Source organism: Crinia signifera, chromosome 1 (genome assembly GCF_055691185.1).
Source record: "Crinia signifera chromosome 1, ASM5569118v1, whole genome shotgun sequence".
NCBI classification, from domain to species: domain Eukaryota; kingdom Metazoa; phylum Chordata; class Amphibia; order Anura; family Myobatrachidae; genus Crinia; species Crinia signifera.
Genome location: NC_139217.1, coordinates 292,505,768 through 292,521,621, shown reverse-complemented (window position 1 = coordinate 292,521,621; position 15,854 = coordinate 292,505,768). Strand labels below are relative to the sequence as shown.

Below are 15,854 nucleotides of genomic sequence, written 5' to 3'. Positions count from 1 at the left end.
ATTTCTTTTTCCACATTTCAAGTGTGGTTCCAGATGGGATTTTCTGCCGAGGATCCACCTTCTTTCCCCTCTACTTTCCCTTTTTGACTCTTCGCTTGTTTTACTCTCTCTTTTCACTTTCATCATACTTTGTTACCTTTAGGTCCAGTATTACGCAGACTTTCTTGGACATTAAGTTCTCTTTTGTTTCTACTTATTGTTTTACACATATCTAAAAAAATGGACTGTTATATATGTTTTCTGATATCTGCAATTATACATAATAATTCCAATGTACTATGCCGTTTTTTCTCTTATTTGTAAGGATTCTTGCATGTGTTACTAAATCCAATAAATATATATATAAAAAATAAATAAAAAAAAAGCAGATGATGACTTCTTAGGCATCCAGCAGTGAGTATGTCTAGCACTCTTCCTAGCACTTATTCCTAACCCTCCACAGCCAGTACGTGCAGATTTAGAGCAAAGGTTGATTTGTGCATTGTAGATACTTCTCTATGCTGCTATTTTTATTCACCAGATTTGGGTGTAAGTTTCGGTTGAGGCAACTTATATGTACCTAGGTACAGGGTTTTAGTTACCGTTTCAAAAGAAATGAAGTCTTAACACAAACCAAAAGCAAAACAGTGATGTATTGAATGATTATTAATCTACCATACATTTCAATAACAGTTAATCATAAAAAAATATTCACATCAATGTAATTATTTGCACCAAACTTGCTGTGCTGTGGCTGACCGCTAATGTGACTCGTATCCGAATTAGTACCATTTCCCGTATTTATGGATATATATGTCATTACACAAAAAGCACAATTAAAACATATTTTATATATATATCATATTGTACTGCCATTTAAATAAAATGGTAAGGGCGGTTCAGTCCTGTGCTTAAAGGTCTCCCCAAAGCAGAAAGATGAGACTTCAGTCAAATGGTACATATGGCTGTGTACCAGCTGCAGTAAGAATTAGTGCCTCCATAGTTTAGTATGTGCTCTCCAAAGATATATTCCCTAATAGAATTAATTTGGACAGCTAACTAATGTACATGGGAAATATGGAGGTAGAATATAAAATACTGGACACATAATGAATGTATCCTCACACTTATACAACAGCCTAATGTGCTGCACAGTTACTGATTACAGAACAGGGGTCCTTTTTTGGGGACAGCAGTTTCCTAAAATAACCACATGGGGAATCAATAGGATTATTAAACAAGGCCTTTCAAGATTATAGTTATTGCTGCTCTTTATTTTATATTCTGCCATCTGGAGTCATCAGATGTAACTTGCTATTATTACCCAGTTATGGATCTCCTGAGTCATTGAGTATATGATTACAGCCATTCTATTGAAGTCATTTTTGTTTTAATAAGCCTCCTCCCTTAGTTTCATGATTTAACAATAGGGCCTAATGGAGAGAAATTGCAGTTGACGGTGCACTTTGGGGGTAAAGACAAAAGGTGCCAACAGAATTAATTGCAAACGGACCAGTAACTGATAGTCAGCTTTCATGTTGATTACTGTTTACAGGGATTACAAACCTCTATGTTCACATAAAAAGCTTTTTCCTATTATATGCCAGCCACAAATGCATCCAGTTTTACAGAAACATTCCCAAATTGAAAGTCAATTTCTTCTCTGCCACTGGGACAAAAAATAAATAAATAAACCATATTTGTGAACCCATCCTTTTATACAGATTACCGCAATACTCCTAAATTAAAGATATAATTCTGTGGCATTGCCATAAATAGGGCAATGTACTCTAATTGCAAGTGATTTGGGATGGATTGTGCATGCCGTTTATACCTAAATGTATTGCCAGATTTGATTTTATTCACATTTTATAAGTCTAGATCACAAAAAACAGGATTTCAATGTTAAAATGCCAGTTAACATTTAAAAACACATTCAAAAGGCATATGTTTCCTCGCCAACTTAGGGACTGTATAATCAATGCTCATTTTACTTTAATTACTTTTATGTGTTCTAGTATTTAAATGTGGATGGTTTTTGCAAATGTTGAGTATCTTAATCCGATACGAACATAAATTTCTATTTATTTAAATTGTAATAAGTAACTATACTTTCCATTATAGTCATTTATTAGGATGCTTTTTGTCAATATTGTATTTTGTGCCACTGTTCTACTTTACATCTACTGACTAGACAGAGGTCGAGACATAAGGTATCAACAAAGGTAGGCAAAAAAACCTCAACATGTTACAAATAAAAAATAAAACAGAGATAAATGTAATGTTGTGACTAAAAGATATTTTAAAATATTTGTATAAATACATTTATAAATTCATAAATTATACATTTTAATTAGAAAGCAATGTATCCAACAGACAACCAATCTTGGATTTTTATATTTCCTGCACATTAAATAATTTTTTTATGAATCCATTAAAGGACCACTATCCCATGGGTATAGTCTCCTTTGGGATTTTGGCACTTTAAAATATTCAATGTGAACGATTCAATTGTTTTGGGATGCCCATTCTACTGTCTAAAGTGATGAGAGATCTGAAGTTGCAATTCAAATGTTTTGTTGTATTCTGCCAAGTCATAAAGTCACTTTATAGCACGAGTGTCTTTTTTTGCAACTTTATCCGTTAAAAAGCATCTTATTTGCAGAATGGAAATGGATGATATAGGATGCACAAGCGGCTTCTGCTGATTAAAATAAGTGGCATGTCTATATTCAGTATGTGATTACTGCTGTATCGGGATAAGAAATGCTACGTTACAATGTTTTCTAAGAAAACACTATAACATTTCTTTCATTTATTATGCAGATAGAGCAGTCACAAACTGAATACAGACATGCCACATATTTTATTCAGCAGAAGCTGCCTGTGCATCCTATTCTCTTGTTTGTAAATAAGATGCTAGTAATGGAAAAGTCACAAAAATCACCCAGTACTACTGAGTTACATGGAACTCACGAGTTATGTAATACCCGACTTGTATCGCGTAGAGGATAGCTGTATGTGGACACATCTGTAAATTGATTAGATCAACAAATGGTTACCATCAGCAAATAATTCGGTGCATGCTAAAATCATAATAATGCAAACCATAGTTCACATATATTCACCTATAAATATTCAATACTTCCAAAATCTAATCTAACAAGGATAAAAGTTGAATTACGCATAGAACTATGTAATCGTTACCTTTAATAGAGCTGCAACAGCTTCCTGTGTGGCATTCCTAACATCCTCTCCATTCACCATTAATATCTGATCACCCTGCATCAATCTCCCATCTGTCTCTGCTATACCACCTTTCACGATATCTGATACAAATACACCAGTGTCATTCCTGTGGCAAAGGAAAAGAGGTAACAGAAAAATATAATAGTTATTATGCAAGAATAAAAATGTATCAGTAATAAAACGCCATTAGTTTCCTTTATACACTGAGGACAAACTCTTGATAGACTTCACCATTATTAATGTGAGTGCAGTCTTAAGCCCTGTACACTCGGGGTAATTTTAGCCAGTATCGCTGGCTAAATGGTTGCTGAGTGACGATATTGCCTGTGTTTGTGTGTTGTGGATGATAAATTGCTAGGAGCGCACTCCCACAGCAAGTCCTTAATGGTCACAGGAGCATGCTAAAAATGACTGGTCACTGGTGCACAATGCACAGTGCACCAGCAGCCAGTGATTTCTACTCAAAATAGAATAGAGGTTGAAAAATAAATATATTTAAAGACAGAATTACATGCAATTTTCAGCCAAAAATCACTGGTCTCTGATGAAAATGTTACACTGAGCAATATGGTCGCTGAGCAATATATTGCTGAGAGATATTAATCCAAAATTGCTCAGGGACTAAATTACACCTTAACAATTCCAAAAGAACTACAGTACTTAAATCAGTATAGCACTAAGTTTCAGTGATGTCAATAAGTGACACAAGTGTGCTACATTTTTCAAACAAAACAAGCTGCAGCTATTTTATTATAAGCATACTGCCCATGTATGTGGAAATACAAAAAAAAAAATAATAATAAATTCATTACAATGCAAATAACTATTTTACCAATGTAGAAATTTTGCACCATATGACATCACCTTTTCCCCACAATGCTTAAGCCAAGACCTTTTCCTGGTTTCTTCTGAAGCTCCACATTTAGTATATCATACATATCCTCCTCCTTGTACTGTGCCTCATCTCGGTATACCGTCAGACGGACTTTTTGTGGGGTCTGTCTCAGCACATTTATGGCTTCATCATGTGTGGCGTTTCTTAAATCAATACAATTTACCTTTAAAAAAATAAAGTAGGGCAAAAAGTTTTGCATGCGAAGCAAATGAGAAATTACAAATACATTTTGAATGTACACCTCTAATATATACCTCTAATATTTGGTCCCCAGCCCATAGTCTGCCATCTTTGGAGGCAGCACCTTCTTCATATACTTCATGGATAATAATAGCACCCTGAAAAAGAAACAATGATTACGTTAAGTAAATTTACAAAATGTATTACAAAATTGGAATGAATGAAAGGATTGAAAACTGTAAATTGGTTACCCTGCACATTTCATACTTTCTCTGCTCACAAAACTAGAGTGTTTTACGTGTTTTCTTTTTAATTGTCTTTTAAAAGGTATTACTTATGGTAAGTATATTTTGCATAACTACAAAAGAAGGCCAAAAGGAATCTGTAATCCGGTTATAAAACTGCAGCCGCAAAACATATATGTTGTATTAAATGTGTCTTAGATGCTGTTAGTGACTAGATGTGGTCCACAGCCATCATTATCATCATCAGCTTACAAGCTGCATCATTGATAGAGTACCCGCAGGTCATCCTGCTCAGTAGTGCGCACACAGGGGTTTACAGAGTACCCAGAACCCCCCCCCCCCCCCCCTGCCAAACAATTTTTTTTTACCCCAGACCGCCTGTTCTATTTGTCAATTATTGATGTCCACGAATCATGTTGTGAGGGTGGGGCCTAATTACATGATGCACCTGGAGTCCATCCCCATCAGTGATTTGCTCTGGGACTGCCTGGTCTCTTACTGTAGCTGCTGTGCTTCACTACTTGATGTTGAACCTGAGGCACAACTGTAAGGCACAGTGGCGTAGCAATAGCTCCGCAGCCCCCGCGGTCGTTTGGAGGCGCTGGGGAAGTTTGAGCGCCGAGGGTCTGTGGAAGCTATTGTCGCAGCCGAATTGCTGATGCACGCAGTGCCTGTCTGCACTGAGTCCCGGTTCTCCTCCTCCTCCAGGCCTCCTGTCATTTGTACATTTTTAATTATTTAATAAAAACAGCTACAGTACTTAGGACACTAATTCATGTTGGATTGCAACACAGAAATGCAAAGGCCTCTGCCTGATTTACAGACACAGGCGTTCAGAAAAACGATGTGCGTTGTCTCGGCTTCCTGGACATGGAAAAGCAAAGGACTGTGTGCAAGTCTGAGTATGTATAGACTTACGCTGCCCATACACTTATGAAATAGGATTCAATGCGACATCGAAGTGCCCCCTTTCAGCACCCGATGTCGCATGACAACACATCTGGGGCTGGAAGAGGGCAAGCAGAGGGCGGCAAAGTAGTGTAGCGCTATGCAGTAGCCCTAAAAGGTGGCGGGGGATAGCGCGGCTGCAGAGCAATGCATCGCGCCGCATGGTCCCTAAATTTTGGATACAATCATTCAATTTATCGAACAGATATGGTCGAAATCGCTTGATTGCATGCAATATCTCACAAGTGTATCGGCTACGTTACTCTGGCTGCAGTCACAATGGTCACAATGTACTGTACATCTAAAACATTTTAGCAATCACAAATGCAGGCAGGAGGTACAAATTAGGGAGATCACACTTAATTTAAATAATGTCATATTTTAACAAAGGATTCAGTGTGCCTCAGCTGTGTCATAGAACAAGATACAATGTAAGAATAAAAATATTCAGCCCACCATCAAAAAAGTAGATAAACCTCTTAAATTGTATGTTGAACAAGATAAACAAGTTGGATTTGTATTCAGTAATTATCAATGTATTTACCAACAGGGTGTCTGCACCGCCTACAATGCTGAGCCCCAAACCTGTTCTCCCTTTAGATATATCAATTGTGGTTTCACATCCTGGGATTATTGGACAAGTAGCTGGATCAGAAGGGAACGTAGCCGGAGTGGATGATCGACTAGTACCTGAAAATCATATAAGATTACATATTTAGTGCTAATGTACTGAAAGCTGTAAGAGTACTGAAAGTACGAAATTATTATTACTTCATATTCTGAAGTTCTGGTTATCACACATATTTTTGCAATGTTTATATAATTTTATTACTACAGAAGCAGCCGCACTTATCTAGCCAGCCTGCGTCTCATTGCGACGCGCTTTGGTTAACGGTCTACAAACACATATCGCTCTGGTGATAAGTGCAGCTCCATTTGTATATGGTGCTGAGGGCAACTTGTGGTATTCTATAAATAAAAATGTATAAATAATACACCGGATATGAAAAGTTAAATACTAAAACAGATAAGAACCTATTCAGTATTGTGACATCACCATGAAAACACAGAGGCGCAGACTGCGCGTACAGAGTCCAGTAACATAGAAATTGTTGTGCTTACTGCAAACAGGCTCTGAATCGGGAAGACTGATATGTGGCAGACTCTGCTGTGCATTTTTTTTTTCAGTAGCATTGGAAGAGAACGTGGTCAGTGGTAAATTAGTATTTTCCTGGATGTCTTGTTCATCAGAACTAATTGTCAGCTTCACAGTTGTTTTAGCTTTCTTTAGAAGACTGACCACCTACATGAAATGACCAAAACAATAAATAACATCCATCTACTTAAAAAATAATTACAAATAACAAATCTTTACCTTATTTTTTCAAATATAGTTGAGACAGTTTAAATATTTTTAACTACAAAAGCTGGTTACATTAATCTAGTCGCAAACTAGACATTTTTTAATTCCAGGCATGACATACTGTATAACTTTTGCTAAAGAGTTAGCACCAGTAATTCAGGCATCCTACATTATACCCAAACCACTCCTACACATCCATTACATAAATATGTTAATAGTGGAAAATTATTTCACAAGCATGAACATGACTTACCTTGTCAATAGGGTCACCCACCACAGGCTCATCATCAACCGCCAAAATACGATCACCCACTTTGAATCGTCCATCCTATAAAAGGGAAAAGAAACCCATTGTGCTAAAGCGCCAATACCAACTATTGACATACTATTTCTAGATACGCCACAAAACCATTCCCTCTCACCTTTGCCGCTGCACCATAATCTGTCAAACTTTTAATAACTACTCCATTAAGAGTGTCTTCTTCACTGATAGCAATACCTAGGCCTCCTTGGTCCTATCAAAAAAAGAGAAAATGTATTTCAGGACAACTTTTTTTTATAGACCCAAAAACAATTCACACTTAATGGCTTAATGATAAAGAGTAAGAGCAAATAGTGGATAGTTATATGAATGTTTCCTTTAATATAATACCAAAAAATCAGCATTAACTATTTTTCGACAATGCAGACTCAACTTTATAAAAAGCCGAAAAACAACTGGGATTGAATACTGATGGCCGATTTTTCCGCTTGTAAGAAATATCGACAGAGTGTAATTTGTGAATGTAATTTGTTATTCAGTAATTTGCCCGCAAAATCTGGGGACAAGGTGCTATAGATGAATCTATTTTATTTAAACAATTTAACTAAATGTTTTTGTCTATTTTCCTGGGTTTGTGAGCTGATTGTGATTTGCTACCGCATAGTAGCGAATTTTTAGCCAACTAACCAACTAGTTACTGGTTACTGAAGGTCCCATTCTTAATGTGTCCTAGTCTTTCATAGTGATGAATAATCTCTAAAACCCTAAAAACAATGGATTCATGGACCTCTGGGACTCATGCAAGTTAGCTTGGGTCAGCCATATAAAGACTCATCACTAAGCCCAGATTTTTAGTACAGATAGTTTGCAGAAGAAGTTGGGCTATTCTTTACTGTGATTATCTCTATAGAGGGAGAAAAATATCCCCCTATTGAGTACAATGTGAGGATAAAGAGCAGGTACTGGGTCTTCCTTCTGGCTGTTCCCCTGAGTTTGAGTGTCAGACTCAACACTTTACTGCCTTGGTATCCAAATGCCTGGCAGACAATTTCTAGGTTGACAGTCAATAGGTCAACATGGTCAAAAGGTCGTCACAAACAATAGGTTCGACCTTGCTATGGCCAACACATGAAGCGGTTTCTTTGTGCCATATAAATTATTTTAAACTTCTTCATGCTTTACCATCCACATGGACTCCAACTGGGAATGGTAAAGTGTGCGTAGCATAGTGGAGTGAGGCACCTGGCTTGAAGCATGGCAAGCAAGATATATACTAATTGGGGGTCCACGCACTCAGGTTAAAAACTCATGTTAACTTTTCATGTGCCGGCCTTGTGTGTGTTGACCTTTTTTCCAGTTTCGATCTTGTGTAGATCAAACTTCTGGGTCAGTCTAGACATTGTTGTCCTGCTATACCACACTCTCCTACCTTTCAACTAGCATAAATCAATAGCTCATTCCTCTGAGCTCTATTATCTGAGAAAAATCTTTGCTGCTAAAAATATTGTCCATGCACTTTTCTTATTCCTTCACAAATACTTTTAACCTCCCCCACACTGCTGCCTGTCTAATATTTCTGACTACCATTTCTAAATCCCCCTCCAACTGTGCTCCGCTGTATTTAGCTCGTAAGCTCTCATGTGCCGGGCCATTCATCCTCATGACTTCCCAGAGCAGTATCGCACACATGGGGGGTTTCTGAGTACCAAGAACCCCCGCCCTAACAGACGAGAGAGCAGGCATGATATCACAAAGCCTCACCTCCTCTTGATTCACGTCTCACTGGGGTGAAGTTAACTGATGAGATTCCATTAGAATCGTGTCATTTTAAGGCCCACTCCCTCCCAAAATATGGGGTTTAGTGATATATCATAAAAACTTTTGGTACTTGTGTAGTTTCACGGCGCCCGATATATCGGATGCGATATCAGCCGATATATCAATGTGATCCAATGCAATTTTTTTACCTGTTCATAACTCCACTATCCACTACGCATGGAGCTGATTTTATATAGTGTGGCGAGCGCAGCGAGCCCCGCGAGGGGACGCGGATTACTGCGCTCGCCACACTATATAAAATGTACTCCATGCGTAGTGGATAGTGGGGTTACGAACAGGTAAAAAATCGCTTTGGATCGCATTGATATATCGACCGATATCGCATCTGATATATTGGCCGATATCAGATCATATATATCGGGCGCGGTGAAACTACACAATTACCAAACTTTTTTTGGAATCCCCTCACAAAAATCCTGTATTTGTCCATGCACAGCACTATGCATACTTCCAGTGCTCATGAAAACTAATTTTCTTTTTTTTTTTCCCTAAAATGTTTTTTTATTGAAGCATCAGGTGCCAGGCTAACATACAAGTTGTCAAGTAATATAATATGTAAAAATCTGAGTTTACACAAATATTAACATGAATTATAATTTTGAGGATAACAGGACAACAAAATAGTATAATTACAAATAATACAAAAAATCAGATTACAAAGTGATTGCCCTGCTCATCCGATTTGTGCCATCCGATTTGTACCTCGCCCTCCCCCTGCCGCAACCCTCACCAATAACAGATTTTCATGGAGAATTTAAGACCAGTTACAAATGGATTGGAGGATCATTTGCAGCTAATTGCATCATATACCATGATGAATTGTTTAGGCTGTCATGTATTTGTGTTTTCGGGTGTGGTACAGGGGTCCGACAGTAGGGATCCCAACAGCATGGTGAGCGCAACTAAGCCCCTTGCGGGCTCGATGCGCTCGCCACGCTGCGGACATGGTGTCTCGCTACGCGAGCCACCTATTCTATTCTCCCTCTATGGGGGTTGTGGACCCCTACGAGGGAAAATAGCCGATGGCCGTCGGGAACCCGGCTGTTGTGTTTTGACAGTCGGGATCCCGACGTCGGATGAATGCCTGTCGGGATTCCGACTGTCGGGACCCTGTCCGGCACCCTGTGTTTCCAAAGGGGTTGATATGGTGGCTATAGAAGTTTCCCACATCTTATCCAAAATAACCTCAACCCATTGCATTCTAATAAGAAAATTTAATTTTTAAAGCTTTAACTAACGAGAGTGGTGAGGAAAAGGTTGCAACCATGTTTGTAAAATAGCTTTACAGGCTGCTGCGCCAATGGGCAGTAGGAGACGTTTACCACCTTGTGTCATTCAAGTAGTATGCCAACTAAAATCCATTCTTGCATTATATAGTTAACCAAGTTAGTTATGGTATAATTTATAACCTGAAGCCAGAATCTACAAATGATTGGGCAAGCCCAAAGACAATGATACAAATCAGCAGATTGAGTGCCATATTTGTAGCAATTTCAATTACTCGAATCTCCTATCAAGAATCTCCTACCTTATTTTCGAATACCTTTCAGCTACTTTGACTAATAACAGGCTCACTGAGTGGTGAACTTCCTCTCCCTTTAAATCCCCTCCATTTGTAAGAAACAGTGAGTCACCATCCCTTGTCTCCAGTCCATGTCCTACCTAGATTACTAGATGTACTGTATATAACCTGTATGGTGCGGAGGAAACTCTGTTGTGCCTTAAAAATAAAGCATAACAAATATATATGTTTTGACACCTGAATTAACAAGTAATGGGATCTGGATTACCCCCTACTACAAAAGGTGTCAATCTGTGGATAAAATGCAAAAAAATAAAAAGTGTATGTCACCTTTAAGTAAGCGTTGGATATAACAGCTCTTTTTAATGCTATTTTTGAGTATTCAACATCAATATTCCTAAGGACCCTGCTTAATTACTTTAAGATACTTATATCTAGTTAAGTATTGTGAGCTATATAAGAAGGAGAATCCACCAACAGCAACAAACAATAGAATTCTGCAGCAAAATCTACTGCCAAGGCCAAAAGTTTTGAGAATTACACAAATCTTAATTTTCACAGTCTCCATTTTCATGATAACAATTTACACCTACTCCAGAATGTCCAGTGTTCAGATGAATTGCAATTAATAGTCCCATTTTGCCATGAACAAAAACAACATTTCCACTACATTTCAGCCCTACCACAAAAGGACCAGAGTGATTCTCTCATTAACACAGGTGAGCGTGTAGACTAGGACAATGCTGGAGATCACTCGGTCATGCTGACTGAGTTAGAATAAACTGGAAGCTTTAAAAGAAGGGTGGTGCTTTAAATCATTGTTCTTCTTCTGTTAACCATGGTTGCATTCAAGGAAACACGTGCAGTCATCATTGCTTTGCACAAAAGGGGCTTCATCGAAAAGGATATTGCTGTTGGTGAGATGGCATTTGAAATAACCATTTATCGAATCATCAAGAACTTAAAGGACATAGCTCAATAGTTATGAAGAAAAGCTTCAGGGCACCTAAGAACGTCCAGTAAGCACCAGACAGGCTCCTAAAGTTGTTTTAGCTGGGGAATCAGGGCACCATTAGGGCAGAGCTTACTCATGAATGGCAGCAGGCAGGTGTGCATGCATCTGCACACACAGTGGGCAGTATTCAATGAAAAAGTTCTCCGTGCATGGAGAGCATTTTATTTCGCTCTCCATGCACTCTCCATGTTCCGGAGGGCTCGCTGCCACTCCTGCTCCCTCTATTCAATGTGGTTAAGACTCGCCGCCACTCGCGGCGAGTCTTAACCCCTGCAGGGAGCAGGGAGCTTTCGGGGAGCCGGAAGCAGCCAGAGAGATTAAAGTCTCCCTGGCTGCTCCAGAGGAATGTGGAGAGGAGGGGGGCTCTCCGGGACCCAGGCAGCACAGGCTGCCCCCCCCCTATAGCCAGCGGGGGACCCAGTATTCACTGCACCCGTTCGTGCAAACTAACGATCGGGTGCAGTGAATATATGAATATGTAATGAGCGGCTCGAGCGCTCCGGCCCCCTGCTGGCTGCACTGTGTAAAAAAAAAAAAAATTAGAAAAAATATTTTTTTTTTAAATTAAATATATATTCATGTGCTATAAGTACATGAATAAAAATAACATGCCCCTTCACAGAAAAAAAAAACTGATTTTTTTGACACCAAGATTTCTTAAAAAAACCTTTTAGTTTAAAAGTTCACATTCCAGCTCCCCATCAAAAGATGGAGAATTGCTACACGGAGAGACACGGAGAAAATCACTTAGAAAGACGGAGAACATTTCACATTGAATAGGGTTGTTAGCTTTTGGAGAGCAAAATGCTCCGTCCAAGGCGAACAAAGCACAAGTTCTCCACAAAACACGGAGAACTTTTCTCATTGAATACTGCCCAGTGAGGCAAGGAGTTTTGGGGGATGACCTGGTGAGACGAAGGGCAGAAAAAAGCAACTTCTCTCCATGAAAAACCTTTTCTCTTATGACTTCCCTTTTAGATTGTTTGGGGCATATGGAAAAAAATGCTTGCCTGAAGAAGGAAACGTGAGCATTACTATCAGTCCTGTGTCATGTCAACTCATAAAGAATACTAAGAACTTGTGGGGTTGCTTCCTAGCCAAAGGAATAGGCTCACTCACATTTTTTCCTAAGAACAAAGTCACTTATAAAGAATGGCTACAAGACATCCTCATAGAGCAACTTCTTCCAACCATCCAAGAACATTTTGGTGACAAACAATGCCTTTTCCAGCAGGATGGAACACCTTGCCATAAGGCAAAAGTGATAGCTAAGAGGCTTGGGGGAAAAAACATAAAAATTTGGGTTCATGACCAGGAAACTGCCCAGACCTTAATCCCATTGAGAACTTGTGGTTAATCCTCAAAAAGCAGTGGACAAACAAAACCCCACAAACTCCAAACATTGATTATGTAAGAATGGGTGGGTGGCTGTCAGTCAGTATTTGGCCCCGAACTTGATTGATAGCATGCCAGGGTGAATTGCAGAGGTCTTGAAAAATAAGAATCAACACTGCAAATATTGACTCTTTGCATAACTTAATGCAATGGTCACTAAACCTTTGATACTTATGAAATGCTTGCTATTTTACTTCAGTATACCATAGTAATAGCTGACAAAAAAAGATCTAAACACATTGAAGATGCACACTTTTGTGAAAACTAAGACTTTTTGCCATGGTCGTACACAGAATGCCAGAGGAAGTGGTTCTAGGAGAAAAAAATGGATAAAGGCATATAATATTCTCCAACAACGGAGGACACAATATTGATGCTTAAATGACATACACAAGTAGGATCAATAGGAGTAGAGATTTAATAGTAAGTTTGTGATAATAACACCCCCCCCCCCCAACAAGGTTACATTGTAATTCCATCAAGACACAATTCAGAATAAATTGACATTTTCATTAATTTAGCTTACGGTATACTGTAGCTTATTACCTTTGGCAACTCTACATGGAGGATATTTTTAAAGGAGCTGAGATTCAATGGAGGCCCCAGATTTGAAATGTCCTCTTCATTCTGAAGCAGAAAAATGCATGTTATATTACTGTACGCCGGAACTTGTTGATCAAGCTCAGTAAAAACTACTGCCCGACATATTAAGTTATTGACTGAGAATAGTCAAGGCTTAATGCAAATGGTGGCAAATAATGTCTAATGACTAGCATTAGGGATAAGCATCGCTACAGCAGCAAGCAACTGAGCAGTAAACCATGTACTCCTTCTTGCAGTCCACCAACATAAGGCATTCTGCACAACCACAGCTATTATACTGTAATTTACAGAAACATAAGCACTGTTCACAAGTGCAAGTAACAGAAACTATTATGGAAATGTGTTCATAGGATGTATACCTCCTGATTTTGAAAGGTAGAAGAGTTGGAAGGGCACGGTTCATTGGTTTTCACGGGGCCAACTGCCATTTGACTTACAGCATCTTTATTCCTGTTAGAAAATAAATGGAGTCAAAATTCAGCAACTTTTTTTTTTAATCCGCTCATAAACCTTTACGTTACCAAAGTGTTAGCAGAATTTATTTCCTCACATGATCAGTTAATGTCTTCCAAGAAGGACTTGGAGAACACTAACAGTACAAACACTCCACACCAGATTATTGCCAAGGCATGTGTGTGTCACAGGACTTTTTTTTTTTTTATTAAAACAAACATCAGTTAATCAACCCGCCTACAGGATAGTTCCATACCAAATGGCTAAGCAGATGATAAGCATGTCACACAAAACAGCATTTGATCTCTGAAACAGTGAAAAAAAAAGGTTGTTATCCAACTATATAGAGTTAGAGGCTTAAAGAAACATATTAAAACGAGTGGTACACAAAATAAAGAAAGAGCATATTGTGAGTGTATTGATTTGCTGCATCTATAGAATTCTAATGGGTCAATATAACACCTCAATTATTACTAATAACACATGTGACTTAATTGACTATGTGTCTAATTCAGACTGGATCGCACAGCACATTTTTTCTCTAATGGACAAAACCATGTTGCACTGCAGTTGGGGCAAATTAAACATGTTCAGAGAAAGTTAGATTTGGGTGGGATGTGTAAAAATAAGGCAGCCAGTATCTACCCTGCACAGAAACAAAATAACTCACCTGAATCTAAATTTGTCTGCAACTTAAATTTGCAGCACCTGTAGTGCACATGGTTTTGTCCATTAGAGTAAGAATCCAGTCTAAAAAGTAATTTAGGTAAAGGCAAGTATAAAAATTGCAAAATATGGGCAGGGATGCATCAAGAGAAGGTCAAGGCTGATGTAACCTCTTCATCTGCGCCCCCTACTATTTAGCGAGCAGAGCAACATACCCTGAGCTTTAGCATCACTAGGAGACCCTAGCTCTGTCCCAAAGACTAGTATGCAAGCGCAGATCTCCTGGAAAATGACTGCTGGCATTTTGCACAAGCGCAGTAGGAAAACCACTGCGAAAATGTCCGCTGCACCATTTTTCCGCTGGTTTTTACAGCGCTGTTGCTGCCGGCACAGGACTCCGGAGGGTAAATATTGGAGAAATGGGTGCAGTATTTGTGGTGTGGGTCCCCCTATATCACACACACTGCACCCATTATAAAAATGCTAGTAAAAATTTACGATCTTAGGGGGTCATTCTGATTCACTCGATCAGCAGCGTGTTCGCACTGGGGACCGATGTTGGTGGGAGATGCGGTCATCTTCCACCACCATCTCAGGCCCAGCCTCCAATGATGTCACACGCTCTGCATTATTTCGGTCGGGGTGGGCAGTGCAAAATGGGTCACAAGCCTGGTCTAAAAATTCTGGGTGTGTCCCGGCCAGCGGCGTAGCTAGGGCGGAGCACCAGCTCCGGGTGCCGACATTTCACCTGGTGCCGGAGCTCTGCCGTCGGCTCCCACGCAGTCAGTGGGGAAAGTCAGTCAGTGGGGAAAGTAAAAAGGCAGGGATGCCGGCACTATCTTGCACACCCGGAAGTAACGCACCACCAGCACTGTGGAGCCGGGCTTGGAGTCGGACGCCACATCGACCAAGTCCCGGCTGGAGTACAACCAGCAGCAACATCAGCGAGGATGGGAGGACACCACTAAATGAACAGGTTAGAGGTGCACTGCGGAGGGGACGGGACGCCAGCCCCCCGCACCACCAGCCTCAGACACTAACTATTTGTTTCCCCCTTTTAGCCCACGACTTTTCCCTTACACCTAGCTCCCCACAGTCACCACCAACGTGACGGAGTGGGAACTAACCCTTCCCATAATATCCTGAACTTTGGGATCACCGGGCCAGTGACCACTACAAGGGGAGCAGCCTGTGGGGTGCTGCTGTTATTAGTATTATTATAAAGGGGGGGGGGGGGGCA

At 39.6% G+C, this 15,854-nt stretch overlaps 1 protein-coding gene across 10 annotated transcripts in view; it reads right to left on the bottom strand.

Moving 5' to 3' along the window:
- Positions 1-15,854, bottom strand: part of MPDZ (multiple PDZ domain crumbs cell polarity complex component) — a 144,817-nt gene that overhangs the window by 35,999 nt on the left and 92,964 nt on the right. For all 10 annotated transcript variants that reach the window (XM_083185937.1, XM_083185932.1, XM_083185931.1 and 7 more), the window contains 9 exons: positions 13,855-13,945; positions 13,439-13,519; positions 7,282-7,374; positions 7,113-7,187; positions 6,619-6,799; positions 6,041-6,186; positions 4,378-4,461; positions 4,093-4,286; positions 3,187-3,334 (listed from right to left, as the gene is read on the bottom strand). In XM_083185937.1, the coding sequence (XP_083042063.1) occupies positions 3,187-3,334; positions 4,093-4,286; positions 4,378-4,461; positions 6,041-6,186; positions 6,619-6,799; positions 7,113-7,187; positions 7,282-7,374; positions 13,439-13,519; positions 13,855-13,945 (1,093 nt within the window). The remainder of the gene's footprint in view (positions 1-3,186; positions 3,335-4,092; positions 4,287-4,377; positions 4,462-6,040; positions 6,187-6,618; positions 6,800-7,112; positions 7,188-7,281; positions 7,375-13,438; positions 13,520-13,854; positions 13,946-15,854) is intronic.